At 39.6% G+C, this 16,352-nt stretch overlaps 1 protein-coding gene across 1 annotated transcript in view; it reads right to left on the bottom strand.

Annotated features, from left to right (window-relative positions):
• itga1 (integrin, alpha 1) overlaps window positions 1-16,352 on the bottom strand; it is a 147,073-nt gene that overhangs the window by 35,415 nt on the left and 95,306 nt on the right. Inside the window, exons 15-19 of the mRNA XM_078410053.1 lie at window positions 14,057-14,260; window positions 11,134-11,264; window positions 9,178-9,341; window positions 3,036-3,172; window positions 75-185 (exon numbers count right to left, since the gene is read on the bottom strand). Coding sequence (XP_078266179.1) covers window positions 75-185; window positions 3,036-3,172; window positions 9,178-9,341; window positions 11,134-11,264; window positions 14,057-14,260 — 747 coding nt within the window. The remainder of the gene's footprint in view (window positions 1-74; window positions 186-3,035; window positions 3,173-9,177; window positions 9,342-11,133; window positions 11,265-14,056; window positions 14,261-16,352) is intronic.

Genomic DNA, 16,352 nt, shown 5'->3' with positions numbered 1-16,352 from the left:
TCCGACGGTCAAATTCTTGTCACATTTAAACAAAAATACCAAATTGATTATACAAGTGTAAGTTGTTAAATTACCAAAGCTTTCTTTGTTTTTGGCAGGTCAACATCCAGAACTGGTCCGTCCTCTGGATTTATGGTCTCAAACTCCACCAGAATCTCTACAGGATTTAGAAAATCTGGAGCATCCTATAATATTGCAAGAAATGAACAACCATTGGTCAAACTTGAGGATGGCCAGTCAATCAAAATGAATGTTGACATATGAGGAAAAGTCAAAAACAAATGATAACATGTTCAACATGAATGGGGTGACAGACAAATGGTAATAAACAGGTATAAATTCTCTACATGGAATTGAAGTGAAAACATTTTATTAGCCAAGTATGTATACATACAAGGAATTTGCCTTGGTGCTTTGCTTGCAAGGATAACAACACGATATACAGTAGACAATTGAAAATAAAACATTATAATTTAAACATGTGAAGAATAAAATAAAATACCAGAGCAAAAGGAGGCTACAGACTTTTGGCTATTGAGTAGAGCTACTGCTTGTTGAAAAAAGCTGTTTTTATGTCTGGCTGTGGCGGCTTTGACAGTGCGGAGTTGCCTCCCAGAGGGAAGAGCTTCAAAGAGTTTGTGGCCAGGGTAAGAGGGGTCAGAGATGATTTTACCCGCTTGCTTCCTGGCCCTTGCAGTGTACAGTTCATCGATGGGGGAGAGGTTGCAGCCAACAACCTTCTCGGCTGATCGAATGATGTGCTGCAGCCTCCGGATGTCGTGCTTGGTGGCTGAGCCAAACCAGACCATGATGGAGAAGGTGAGGACAGACTCTATAATGGCTGTATAAAACTGGACCATCATTGCCTGTGGCAGATTTTGTTTTCTCAGTTGCCGCAGGAATTACATCCTCTTTTAGGCCTTTTTGACTGTGGAGTCGATGGTGACCCCCCATTTAAGGTCCCTGGAGATGATGGTTCCAAGGAACGTAAATGACTCCACAGATGTGACTGTGGTGTTGTTGATGGTGAGTGGGGGGAGGGGGGGGGGAGCTCTCCTAAAGTCTACAATCAATCCCACTGTCTTAAGAGTATTAAGCTCCAGTTTGTTGCAATGGCACCAGGACACCAGCTGTATCACTTTCTGTCAGTAGGCAGATTCCTCCCCATCCTGGATCAGTCCAATCAGGGATGTGTCGTCTGCAAACTTGAGAAGTTTGACAGAGGAGTCTGTGGAGGTGCAGTTATTGGTGCAGAGAGAGTAAAGGAGAGGGGAGAGTACGCAGCCTTGCGGTGCTCCTATGCTGATGGTCTGCGCGTCCGAGATGTACTTTCCCAGCCTCACATGCTGCTTCCTGTCTGTCAGGTAGTTGATGAGAGGTTCAGGCACAGTCAACTGGGAGACTGCTATGAACACTAAATTAATGGCTATCAAAAACTGTTCTCATTATAATTCAGGAATTTGGAACATTGGTGATAACTTCCAATTGTTACAAAATGGCTGAGTTTGGATCGGGTGAAATTTTGGTATTTTGACTATCTGAATCTGAAGTATCTTGCCCATTTCCAGCTTTGATTCAGGCAGGACAAAACATTGTTATTCTTGCACCAGAATCACGTTTGCCTACTTCACCACCATTAATGCCCTCCTCTAATTACATTGGATTCTATGGTGGGACCAGTTAAATTAGGATTGGAGTTTGGTTTCCCAATTGGTGCTTGATTCCCTCCAACCTATGGTCTCTCTTGGGTTACATCTTTTTCCTAAGATCATTAACAATTTCTCTCCCAAATTCCACCTGATTTGGTCTGTGTTGCTGTTTTGTTAAAAGTTAAACAAGGATACAGTTAATAATAGCAGATTATATTCTGTATACAACATAACATTGGCAATACTAAAAAAAAGATAATTTATCCCAATTTCAGTTACAACTATTGTTGATGTTTCAGCAAAAGGCTTGGTACTTAAAAGTCTAGTTCAAGGAAGTGCTAAAGAGCACAAGTGAGTGTTTTCACCGCAGTTGGGGAATGCTAAGGAAGTTAACCATCCTAAATCATCACTGGTATTAAATATTGCAAATATTGTATTGTAATTCATTTTCTACTTAAGTACCTTGGTACACATGGCAATAAACTGAACTAATTTAATTATGCTTTGAAATGTCCATAGGTTTGTGCTCATTTCTGGCCAACAAATATACTTGTGTTTCTGAACTGAGGACAGGGGGGTGGAAGAGAGTTGAGTATTTCATGGAGAGAGAAATCAGCACTGGAGAAAGGAACACTTTTCCATATCTAGAGACAACGCTTCGATGTTCATTCCCCATAGTCTACTCTAATAATTGATTGCGATCACAGAACTGCAACCCTTGTCGCAATCATGAATATTTTCATTTCTTCAACCTTATAACTAGATGTCTGGCTAAAATGTTTGTCAATTAAGACAATGGGTGAGAGACATAGGATTTATATCATCTGGACCTTGGCTGGCACATGAGAAGAAATTGTCAACCTAGATATCCGTGATCCATTCTAAATCCCACAATGAAAATAACATCCTGTGTTGCTGAGCACTCCATGGACTGTGTAGATCTATTCTTAAACAACTGTGTTGATTCCAAAGATGCATTAATTCCTTTCCCATAAATAAATGATATCATTCTGAAGAAAAAATGAATGATTTGTAAAAAAAAATGTCTTTCAGAGATACGAGCCCGATAACTGTAAGGAACGGACAATAAATGTTCTTATTCATTTAAAAAAAAAATCTTTTTTGTAGCCAGAGATTTGTTTTTACAGACATAGGACATTTTCTGGAGCATCAAACTCACATAAGGTTCTGCCAGTGGGTGGATCTGGGCTATTATAGTTAAATCCAATGCTATCCTTGCCTGCTATTCAAATATGTCTTTGCATGAGGCGTTGCTGGTGGTTCTATTTTGTTATCATACTTTGGAATGGTTACCCACTGAATCACAAGGAAAGCTATTTCCATGTAAGTAAAAGCATTGTTTAAGAAAAAGTATAGTTTACTTGCCAACATGTAGATGATGTGTTCAGTGCAGTTATGGAAGTGTAGGGTGATATTTCCTTGGATATTTCTCTCATGTGTTTCATTGAAGAGTCCTCTGGTGACATGTCGTGCGGAGTCTAGTTTGACTCTATATTCAAGAACTGCAACAAAAATTAGTACACTCTGTCAACTCAAGTCATGTCAAGAGTCAAGACTGTCCATTTATTAAATGTACCGGATCTGAACCGCAATATGATTTTTTTTAAAACTTGCTATGGCTTTGCATGCGTCATTAGATGCTGCAATAACAAAAAATACAATTAAATATGTTATTCTAAGTACACTAGAACACGATAGTGTAAAAACCAAAGTACGCAGGGTAACCATAGTAACATAAAGTCCATTATTCCTCATTATAACAGCTCATTGGCTATCTGCAAACCTCCACACTCAAAGTCTGTCCCTGACTCCTAGGATCCTGAGTTTTTTCTAACAAATATACATGTGTCTAAGTACATATTAAAGAACCACTCATTGTATAAATAAGGTGATTAACTTCCAGACCACTTATGTCACGAGGCTCCCTGCTGTACCCTGTTCTAACAGAGAACGGGCTTTGTTTAGATAGCTGCATCTTGTGATTTCAAAACAGATCACTGCTTGGAAGTTGCAATGGAATTAGCTGTTGGCAAATGTCATTTTCTTTCAGGTATTTAAAAATGTTAATGTTAATTTATGTGTATGAATACATTTAAAATTATAGGTTATATTTATGGACATTTGTGGGTGCATTGGGTGGAAAGGAAACCACCTTAATTAGTGGTATTCGATCTTTTTGGTGTCTGCATGAGGTCTGTGCACTAATCCTTTCCCAGAAAATAAGGATATGATATATAAACATTGTGTGCTATCAGGCCCTGAAATTGGGAACTTCAGATAGCAACCTTTTATTTGTGAATGCATTTGTTAGTAGACACAAATTTGAAAGCTGTCATTGGGCAGGCAAATTGACGTGCAAGAGGGAAACTCATGGTATCATATATATATATATATGGCTGTTGAGTTCACACTAACCACCAAATACCCAGTTACACTAATTCATGCTATTCTCACCACATTCTCACTAACTGTGCCCCTATTCTACCTCCCACCTACACACCAAGAGCAATTTATAATGACAAATTAACCAACCACATACAATAGACACATATCTAATGGCATGAAACCCATGCCATTAGCGAGACTGCGACCTCCACACAGACAGTATGTAGGACAGGGATGAACCCAGGTTGCTGGAACTGTGTGGTAGACGTTAACACTGTGCTGCCAGAAATTGAATTACCAGCTGAGCAATAAAATGCCTTTGTAGTATTAAGAATTAGGCCTGATATTAAACTGGCACTAGTACTTTAATTATTTTCAAAGTGATAATGTGCATAATGATATTTTAGAAAATAGTTAAACCAAGGGAGACAGGAGTTACCCTCACATGCCAAACGTCTAATTTAATTTAACCTTTTTAACATTCAACTGGAGCTTCCAAGCAATAAATGCTTCAGGGTTATCAAGGATGATATTGCCGTGCTGATTAAAATTCCTCCTTTTCATGATCTTGAATAAGCACACGTTCTATAGTTTATACAAACTCAAAGGTTATTTACTAAGAGTTGATTATGTTCCGAATAATCTAGACTGTATACATACAGTCAGCAGACTTGTCTTTTTATTGAGTAACCTCAGATAATAAATTAAAACTCATCGGGACACCAAAGTCAAGCATGGGAGAAACCCGAGAATGATAAAATCATCTTGTTGGCATGCGTAGATATTTTTAGTGGACAAATCCCTCATCAGCTAATTTTTGATTAGTTTTCAAAGCTCATTGCTAAATGGTACTGCTATTGATAAAAATAATAACCAAAACAATCAAGCTGTCATTGCATTAAAATACAAAGTTATTAAAATTCTATAACTAGTTAACAGACTCATTAACAGGGTCGACACAGTGTCGCAGTGGTAGAGTTGCTGCCTTAGAGTGCCAGAGACCCGGAGTTTGTACGTTCTCCCTCATGGATTTTCTCTGATTTCCTGGCACGCTCCAAAGACGTACAGATTTTGCAGGTTAATTGGCTTTGGTAAAATTATAAATTGTCCCTACTTACTAGGTCCAATTTACAATTTCACTGAAGCCAATTAACCTACGAACCTGTATGTTATTTGGAGTGTGGCAGGAAACCAGAACACCTGTAGGAAACCTACCCGATCACAGGGGGAACATACAAACTCTGTACAGACAGCACCCATAGGATCCATAGGACCCATTTGATCCCACAGGATCGATCCTGGGTCTCTGGCGTTGTAAGGCAGCAACTCTACTGCTACGCCACTGTGCCGCCTAAAGGTGATGTAATTGAAGGAGATGAATAAGAACAGAGGCGAGAGAAAAAGTGCTGGCACTCAGGGATATAAAATACTCTGGCTGCTGGAAATTTGGAATGCAAGAGAATGCTGAAATTACACAGCTGCTCAGGAAGCATTTTTGGAGAAACAAAAATCGGGTTATCACTAAGGAAGATACAAACAATCTCCCAGATGTTATAGTGGCAAGAGATCCTAGGGTGACGGAGGAACTGAAGGAAATCCACATTAGGCAGGAAATGGTGTTGGGTAGACTGATGGGACTGAAGGCTGATAAATCTCCAGGGCCTGATGGTCTGCATCCCAGAGTACTTAAGGAGGTGGCGCTAGAAATTGTGGACGCATTGGTGATCATTTTCCAATGTTCTATAGATTCAGGATCAGATCCTGTGGATTGGAGGGTGGCTAATGTTATCCCACTTTTTAAGAAAGGAGGGAGAGAGAAAACGGGAAATTATAGACCAGTTAATCTGACATCAGTGGTGGGGAAGATGCTGGAGTCAATTATAAAAGACGAAATTGCGGAGCATTTGGATAGCAGTAACAGGATCAATCCGAGTCAGCATGGATTTACGAAGGGGAAATCATGCTTGACTAATCTTCTAGACTTTTTTGAGGATGTAACTAGGAAAATTGACAGGGCAGAGCCGGTGGATGTGGTGTACCTCGACTTTCAGAAAGCCTTCGACAAGGTCCCACATAGGAGATTATTGGGCAAAATTAGAGCACATGGTATTGGGGGTAGGGTACTGACATGGATAGAAAATTGGTTGGCAGACAGAAAGCAAAGAGTGGGGATAAATGGGTCCCTTTCATAATGGTAGGCAGTGACTAGTGGGGTACCGCAAGGCTCGGTGCTGGGACCGCAGCCATTTACAATATACATTAATGACTTGGACGAAGGGATTAAAAGTACCATTAGCAAATTTGCAGATGATACAAAGCTGGGTGGTAGTGTGAACTGTGAGGAAGATGCTATGAGGTTGCAGGGTGACTTGGACAGGTTGTGTGAGTGGGCGGATGCATGGCAGATGCAGTTTAATGTGGATAAGTGCGAGGTTATCCACTTTGGTGGTAAGAATAAGAAGGCAGATTATTATCTGAATGGTGTCAAGTTAGGAAAAGGGGACGTACAATGAGATCTGGGTGTCCTAGTGCATCAATCACTGAAAGGAAACATGCAGGTACAGCAGGCAGTGAAGAAAGCCAATGGAATGTTGGCCTTCATAATAAGAGGAGTTGAGTTATAGGAGCAAAGAGGTCCTTCTGCAGTTATACAGGGCCCAAGTGAGACCGCACCTGGAGCACTGTGTGCAGTTTTGGTCTCCAAATTTGAGGAAGGATATTCTTGCTATTGAGAGCATGCAGCGTAGGTTTACTAGGTTAATTCCCGGAATGGCGGGACTGTCATATGTTGAAAGACTAGAGCGACTCGGCTTGTATACACTGGAATTTAGAAGGATGAGAGGGGATCTTATCGAAACATATAAGAGCATTAAGGGGTTGGACACGTTAGAGGCAGGAAACATGTTCCCAATGTTAGGGGAGTCCAGAATCAGGGGCCACAGTTTAAGAATAAGGGGTAGGCCATTTAGAATGGAGATGAGGAAAAACTTTTCAGAGTTGTAAATCTGTGGAATTCTCTGCCTCAGAAGGCAGTGGAGGCCAATTCTCTGAATGCATTCAAGAGAGAGCTAGATAGAGCTCTTAAGGATAGCGGAGACAGGGGGCATGGGGAGAAGGCAGGAACAGGGTATTGATTGAGAATGACCAGCCATGATCACATTGAATGGTGGTACTGGCTCGAAGGGCCGAATGGCCTACTCCTGCACCTATTGTCTATTATCGATACAGATTAATGGCACTTCAGAAATGACCAGTTTTGATATAAATTACCAAGGCTGATTGCCTAAAATTATTAGATTTAACTTTGAATCCCGAGTGTTATAATTTACCCAGTTGGAAGATGAGTTGCTGTTCTTCAAATTTCCATTGGCTTTGGTGGAGCAGTGAAGAAAGTCAAAGACAGAGGAATCATGGTAGGAGTAGGATGAAGAATACAAGTGAGGGGCAACTGGCACCTACCACAATGACCATTGCTGACTGATCATCTAAAGTGCAATTGGTTTCTTCAATGTCGAGGAGATCATACTGTAACTATCTTACACGGTACAGTAAAATAAGAAATGCAAGTGAAGATAGGCACAATAAGCTGGAGTAACAGCGGGACAGGCAGCATCTCTGGAGAGAAGGAATTGGTGATGTTTTTGGTCATTTGGTATCGACTTGAAATGTCATCCATTCCTTCCCTCCCGAGATTCTTCTCTCCAAATGCAAGCAAATCTATACTTCAACTGGACAGAGTGTTTGAGTCCCTGTATCATGGGAAAGGAAGAGCTAAAAGTGTTTGTTTGCATCCTCTACAGTTGCCTGGAAAATGGTTATGGGAAGAGAAGCAGTCATCAAAATCTAGGAAATAATCGCTGTAAAATTAAGCAGGCACAACATAAGCAGGTTTGAGCCAATGGAACTGGCGCAATACTGCTTCTGACCAAAAATCCCAGACAAAAAGCTTGGGCTTTTAAAGGCCATTAATATCTGTTATCTTGACAAAGTATATATTGCTTCTGTAATAATTTATCCTGTTACTTAGTTTTAAAGAGGCTTGATTTGCTTCTGAATTATTCACCCTTTTACTGAGATTGTAGCATGGGTATCGTGCCTTGAAGATATTTATCCCCACAATATTTCAAAAACACATTAAGAATTGTGACTAATTACACTATCCTCACTTGCAACATCCTCATGTGGAAATATATTCTGAGAATTCCAAAGACATAGCAATCAACTCTGCACACTGTTTGCATTGTGTTTATATTGTTGAATCAAATCATAATTACTACCAAACATCCTCCTGCTTCACTAAACACAAATATTATTGTTATATAAATATACATATATAAATTATTGTATTAACTACAAGAGCAGTTCCCTCCATTCGATGAAATAAATTCTGCCACATTTTTAAGTTTGTGCATTTCATCTTTTTTGAATAAAGCACACTCGTCCCAGTCCTTATTTTGCTTTCTGTAAAATCTTGGATTGCTATCTGGGAGTACACTTCATTCTACTTGCCTACTCAGCCCTTGATAGTCTTGCTGCACCTAGATGCTCCATGCTCTCTACAGATTGCATCATAGAGTCATACAGCATGGAAACCGGCTTTTTGGCCCAACTGACCACGATGCACCATCTACACTAGTCCCACCTGCTCGCATTTAGCCCATATCCCTCTAAACCTTCTCTACTCGCGTACCTGTTCAAATGTCTTTTAAATTCAGCTCGAGAGTCACATCAGAATAAGGAAAATTGATGGTCTGGGGTCTGCAAAAGCTACTCAAACCAGTTTATCTAGGTGAACATTAAATCTGAGTTGTTATCTTTATGCTTTCAGCCCATTTTTTTGCATACTTAGAAACTAAGAATATAACAAGTAGGAGTAGTTTATGACACCTCAAACATCTCTCCATCCAATAAGAACTTGAACTTAGCTCCACTTTCCTGCTTGTTCCTCATAACCTTTGATTACAGTGGAAGCCAAACGTACTTTACTTGGCCTTAAATAATTTTAAAATATATTATTTTTCCAAACTTCGTGGCATTTCAACTTTTATGAAATCTGAGGAAAAATACATTGCTCCATACATAATTGTGTTTTGCATCAAGAATGTTATGCCAGTAAACATACCAATTGGCTCAGGTTTGTTCGACTTCAGCCTGACATTAAAGCAGATATCTGCAGTGATGCACACGGATTGTTTTTCATCGATTACACAGTTCTTGTTCTGGACATTGATTTTGTGGGGCCTGAACTGCAGTTCATTAATCGTCACTTGAGCTATGTTCCGGGACCTGATAAAGAATGTTTTAAAAGACAGTCAATTTACAGTAACCTTTTAATACTTCACTGCAACTCTGAAGAAACTAATCAAACTCAGTATGTGAGAATCACATTCTATAAAACATTGCAAATAATTTGTAAATCAAGGCTTGGAACGGATGCTTTCGGAATAACAGAAATGTAATGTTCAGTTTATACTTCAGTTCACAGCTACAACAGGTCTGGTTGTAATTTTGTACCACTCACCATGTGTTATGTAGCAGAGAGAAGGACTGAGAAAGATCTTGTGGCCAAAAGGCATGGAATAGATTTTATAATAATGGGATTCCAGTAAATTAGCAAATCTCAAAAATTCTGAGGATAATTTAAAAGGATTTTTTAATAAAGGGTATTATGAATTCCTACACAAAGGAAAGGCATATTAACCTAGCAGCCTGAAGAGAGCACATTTCATAGGAGGGCAGGCTGCTGCAAAATTCGACTGTGCATGAGGCCTGAAGCAACCTCAAGGGTTTGTCCACTTCAGGTGATTAGGATCGGCTGCTGGGAGAGGGGGGAAACAGGTGCGAATCTGTGATTGTTTGAGGGCAGGTTGTTGCTGAGATTTAGAGTTGAGTTTAGTTTAGAGGTACAGCATGGAAACAGCCCTTTTGGCCCAAACAAGTCGCTGCCAACCAGCGATTCCTGTATACTGGTTCTATCCAACACAGTAGGGACAATTTACAGAAGCCAATTAACCTACAAACCTGCATGTTTTTGGAATTGTGGGAGAATGTGTGATGAAGGTGGTGCTTGACACACTTGCCTTCTTTGGGAAGGGTATTGAGTAAAAACATTGGTACATCACGATGCAGTGACAAGTCGTTGGTGACACCACTTGGAGTACAGTGTGCAGTTCTGGTCACCTGCCTATAGGAAGGATGTCACTGAGGTGGAAAGGGTGCAGTAGAGATTCACCAAGATGTTACCTGGTCCCGCAGGATTGATTTGTAGGGAGAAGTTGGATAGGCTGGGACTAGTTCTGCTTGGTGCATACAAGTCTAAAGTGTGACTTTATTGAGGTGTGCAAGATCATGATGGGCTTGGATAAAGTGAACACACAGTCGTTTATTCCCAAGGTAAATGAATCTACTCTGGGCAACACTTTTACTCAGAGGGTAGTTGATATCTGGAATGAGCTGCCAGAGGAGGCTATAGGCTATATACAATTACCATTTGAAAAGGACATTTGGACAGATATATGGATAGGAAGGCATAGATAGGTTATACAGTCAGAACCTTTTGGCATAAATAGGTGAGAAAAACCAGGATGGAAATGTCAAAGACGAGATGGCATTTCTTTAAGGTGAGAGGGGAAAGTTTCAAAGAAAATGTGCAGGGCCAGATTTTCTTTTTATAAAGAGGGTCGTTGGAGCCTGGATCTCAATAGCAGATTCAATAGTGGCATTTATGAGGCTTTCAGATAGGCTCATGGAGATTCAGGGAATGAAAGGTTGTGGAACAAGTGCAGGCAGATGAGATTAATTTAGATGAGAAGGATTGAGATGAGACTATCATTACATTTGGCATGGACATTATGGGCCAAAGGGCCAGTTCCTGTTTTGTACTTTTCCATGTTCTAAGAGTTTAGAGGGCCAAGGACCAAATGCAGGCAAATAGGACTAGCCCAGTATGCCAATTTGATTGGCATCGACAAATTGGGCTAAAAGGCCTGTTTCTATGCTGTGCATCTCTACGACCCTGGTGCATGTAAATATTGTGCAACGTGGCAGGTGATAGTTGCAATGCAAATCCACTACAAACCAGAAGAGGGCGGCACCACCTATTGCTCCAACAGTAAGGTCCACCAGACCATCATCATTCAAATCCATCTGCCCATCGATCGATTGGCCAAAATATTTGAAACGGTCATTCGGTAAAGAAGCAGAGATGTGCTATTAAGAGAAACATTTTATTAATTAACTTAAAATAAATAACATACAAAAAAACCTGCTAATCATTATGTGCTCTTTGGTGTTTTGCTGTAACATTTTAAAAAGCTGCTTGTTTATGACTATTTTGGACCAAGTTTTCATTGGTATTCACTATTTCCCTAACCGTTGGAATTCATGCAGAAAATAATGATATTTATTTTCACCTTATTGATGAGCTAAATAGTTTCATGTCCATGTTCACAGTGAAGTCAAAGTTAACACTGCCTCTTATTTACCTTCTATTATCTATCTCATTGGAGACTCTTGGACTATCTTTGATCAGCTTAACTGGACTCAATCTTGCACTAAACGTTATTTGTTATTCCCTTTATCATGTGTCTATACACTGTGGATGACTCGATTGCAATGATGTATTTTCTTTAGGCTGACTGGTTAGCAAGCAACAAAAGCTTTTCACTGTACCTCAGTACACATGACAATAAACTAAACTAAATATTTGTTTGATTATTGTATCAATTTCATCAATGGAATACAGAATCAACACATGCTTTTCTTTTTAGTCCAGTAGTCTAAAATGACCAGTCCTTTCAGTTTCATTCCAGCTTGGTACAAACAGTGGGAGGAATAATTCGGGTGGTTTTGACTTGGTGAGTTAATTTAAAATTGGGGACGGTAGTCATAGGACTCAGACAGCACAAAAACAGGCTTTCAGCCCACTGAACATGTTGACCATTGAGTTCCCACCTCTATTCCCGTTTTGCAACACTTGTCTCTAGCCCCTTATACCTTGGATTCCTACCTTAGATTCCAATTGAATCCTTCAGATATTAACAATCTTAAATGGCCAATTGAGTCCACCACCCATTTACGCCGTCTATATTAATTCAATTTTTTACTCTCCCCAAATTCTCCTAATCTCTCCCCAGATTCTACCACTCACTGATTCATGAGCAGCAATTGGAATTGGCCAATTAACCTACAACCTGCACGACTTTGAGATTGGGCAGAATCAAGATCACGGGGAGAAACCCACGCAGAAAGAATGTGCAAATTCCATACAGGCAGAAGCCAAGGTCAGGATTAAACTCAGGTCTCTGGCACTGTGAGGCAGCAGTTCTACTAGCTGCATCACTGCCCTACCCTGCGGCACTCAGCTGATAAAGTCTGAGGAAAGCATTGAATATTGCAAGTGGGATTGGATGTTAGTGGCTGAGGGAGAGTTGTCATTTGGAAAACAGACTTGGAGGTCAGCAGAGGGAGATGGGCGTTAGAGGCTCATGGTAGTGGAGGATTATTGGCTATTGAGCATCAAGGAATGTAATGGATATTGAGTGCAGGGGAAGACATTGGAGGTTGCAAGTTGGGGAGAGAGTTATTGTTGGACATTTAGGGGAGATTGTTGGAAATTTGTTAGTGGGGTGCTGTATCAGAGGAAGGTCAGTTAGAGAATGTTGAGAGTATCTAAATGCAGGAGTCACTCATGGCAGAGTGAGAAGAAAATTAAGCAGGTAAGCTTGTCGAGCTGCCCAAGAAAGCATTCCTACAATTATTTTCCCACATGCAGTACCAGAAGAGCAAAGAAGTGTCCTGTCTAGACGTTCCTGCCTCACTCCACCACTTGAGCATCTCAACATCCTGAACGCCTGACAACCAAATGCTAAATTAACAAAACGATGGCAACACACTGCCTATGAAAACATTTAAATGATGAAAAGAATGATAATGACTCTCTTTTGACTCTTTGATCTCTCGGGTGGTTATCAAAGTCCTTTAGATTTAGCTCATTATTATCTGATTGAACCATTGGAGCTTCAAAGGTGTTTTATATTGAAATAAAATCAAAACTATTCCTTCAGATTTTACCAATCTGTAAGGTACTCTGTAAACTATAAATGTACTCGTATGAATATCAAGAGTAACTCTCCTTTGGCAGACTTTAATAAATGATTAACAGAAGGGTTTGAATGTGCTGACCATATTTAGGTTTCCTGTGCACTTTACAGGAAGAGTGGCTATCCAGAGTAATTGATTCTATGAAGCAAACTTTCACCCCTTATAAACCTAAACCATTATTCTGTGCACTTTAAATTTAGGTGAAGGGTTCTTAGAGTTACATTTAATCAACATCTCCTACAAACAAAACTACTTCCATTTACAATTCTTTTACTTGTGTTAAAGTTTTGTTTGATCAGTTAGTGTAGAGGACAATGTAACCATTGGAACTTCTGACTGTTTTACCCCACTTTGCAGCTGTGAGGACATCAAAAACGTCTAACCCAATATTGGATCTTTATGTGTCTATTGTTTTCTTTCTTACAGCAAATGAGGGGAAAAAGCATTGCAGAACACAATTAAAAACTGGCTGGCGATGTCTAACCAATCCCACTCAGAATTCTGATTTAAAATAACCAAGGGTTAAGTTTCTTAAGACCCGATAGCCAGCGAGTTCCACCCAATGGCACAATTGAAGCATTGTCTCTCACCTGTCCCTGCTCCAGTCTCACACCCCTGGATCTACTATTGAGGGGCATGCCTTGCTGGCAGCAGGTTGACAGGTTACGATACAGAATAAATCCGGTAGAACATTATTAATCTGAAATATTGACTGTTTCTTTCTCCACAAATACTGCAAGTCCTTCTGACTATTTCCAGGATTCTTTGTTTCGATTGTAAAAGGTTTATCTTGTTTAAAACACCCAAGGTGTTTGTGGGGTCCACATAGGTGTTCATACCACACCATTATGATTCATAGAATATATGTTTAATAAAATCAAATGGAGTCAACATCAAACCTGTGAATGCTTTTTGTTAATAGTTGTGCCAGATCCAAGGAAGAGATAGACCGCCCCCTGGTGGTTCCCTTCCAAAGGTGCTCCGATTGCAACATCATTGTAGTTATCTAGGTTTATGTCTGAAATTGCACTTATGGCTGTTCCAAAGCGGGAACCACATGGTTGCCAGATGGGCTGAGTGCACTTCTGGTCTTCTCCTGTAGCCTATGAGAAGTAACAGAGATAAAATATGTGGTGTTAATATTCACAATGATAAAATCACTTTTCTTTTCTATTCTTTTTTTCCTATTTTTGACAGAATATGCAGAGACGACAATTATATTTTATAAAAAATGATTGATTAGTATGTGATGTCAATTACTATTGGAAATCTGGCATGTTTTGCCAATTTCTAAAGATGCAACATATCCCTATCTGGGTCCATCACAACTTGATATGGCAAATGCCCTGCCCAAGAGTGCAAGATATTGCAGAAGGTTGTGGATGTAGTCCAGTCCATCACACAAATCAGCTTCCTCCACACCTTTGACTTCATCTACACCATACTGCCTTGGGAAAGCAGCCAACATGCTGCAAAAATCACTCCCATCCCAGTCTGAAGAAGGGTCTCGACCCAAAACGTCACCCATTCCTTCTCTCCTGAGATGCTGCCTGACCTGCTGAGTTACTCCAGCATTTTGTGAATAAATACATTCGATTTGTACCAGCATCTGCAGTTATTTTCTTACCCATCCCAGTCATTCTCTTTTCTCTCTTTCCCATTGAGCAGAAGATACTGTAGCTTAAAAACACATTATCCCAGATACAAAAACAGCTTCTTCCCTGCTGTTATCAGACTATTGAACATGACCTTGCACAACCCAAGAATGTATTCCCAATCTCCCAATCTATCTCACTGTGCCCCTTGTATATTTTACCATCACTTTCCCTGTACTTGTAACACTATATTCTGCACTGTTCCCTTTCTCTTCTTACACTACCCTGTTGTGTTCAAGCATGTATTGATTGTGATATGGTGTGATATGCCAGAAAAGCACACAGAACAAAGTTTGTCACTGTATCTCAGTACACGTCAATAATAAACCAATACATCCTTGCAAGAGGAATGATTATATTTAAACCATTGTGTACATAGAAAATTAGTCTTTTCCATCTTTTTTAATGAATGTTTAATTACATACATTGCCTTAGAGAATTTGGCTGTGTATTCTGTCCCCGAGTGAGTATTGCTAAATGTTATATAGTAGAATCAGAATGTTGTACTCTGTCTCTGAATTCACCTTTTTCACTCTTACTCTTAATGCTACCTCATTCGATTATTTCATTATTGTACTTTAATGTATTTTTGCATTACTTCAGACTGCAGTACAATTGTCCACCGTTTTGTTGTTTCAAGAGTCGCGTAAAGAGTGTTTAATTGTCATATGCACTGGGGATTGAATAAATAAATTCTTACTTGCTGCAGCGTTACAGGCACATTAATGTGGCACCACAAGAAATAAATAGTAATATAATAAATTATCTGTAATGTTAGGTAACCAGACCACAATAGTGAAGTATGTAGTGCAATGTGTAGAAAGTCTAAAGTATATTATTGTTGAGGTAAACTTGTAGTTAGGGTTGTGCAGTGTGGTTCAAGAGTGGTTGATGGGAAAAAGTTGTTTTTGAACCTAGAGGTAGCGTTTTTCACACTTCTTTACTTTCTTCCATTCGGTAGCAGCGAGATGAGAATGTGGCCAGAGTGGTGTGGGTCTTTGATGGTATCAGTTGTCTTCTAGAGGCAATAGTATTAGCAGCCTTCTAACATGCAGCAATAAATACAACAATAAATATAACTGTCTATTGTTGTATCTGTTTATTACTGTTTATCTGTGAGCTTCACATGAAGGAGGAATGCACCCTGTTTAAGATGACTATAAACTAGATAATCTGATAACTAGATAACAAATTTGAAATAGTGTTCAACATAAATGTTACATGTGTAACAGTGCACAACCATGATGCAACTATATATTGAGTTTGGAACTAGTGACCCAGAATAAAATTCAAGATTATTACAGAGATTTAAACGTTGAAATAGTTCTGGACCTTAATGTGGAAAACAAAACAAAACAAGGCAAACTACTTGCAAATCTTAGTCAGCTATGAGAAAAATGTAAAGTGAAAATACAGTAGGAGGAAAAGAATCAAATATCAGTTTATTGTGCTTAGATTGCATGGGATCCAAGGAGAGATAGCTGAATGGATAGCAAATTGGCTCCATGGCAGTTCATTGCTTTTAATTGGGGTTATGACT

This window comes from Rhinoraja longicauda, chromosome 1 (genome assembly GCF_053455715.1).
Source record: "Rhinoraja longicauda isolate Sanriku21f chromosome 1, sRhiLon1.1, whole genome shotgun sequence".
Classification (NCBI taxonomy): domain Eukaryota; kingdom Metazoa; phylum Chordata; class Chondrichthyes; order Rajiformes; family Arhynchobatidae; genus Rhinoraja; species Rhinoraja longicauda.
Note: the sequence above shows the minus strand (reverse complement) of the source record. Positions and strands in the feature narration are given on the sequence as shown.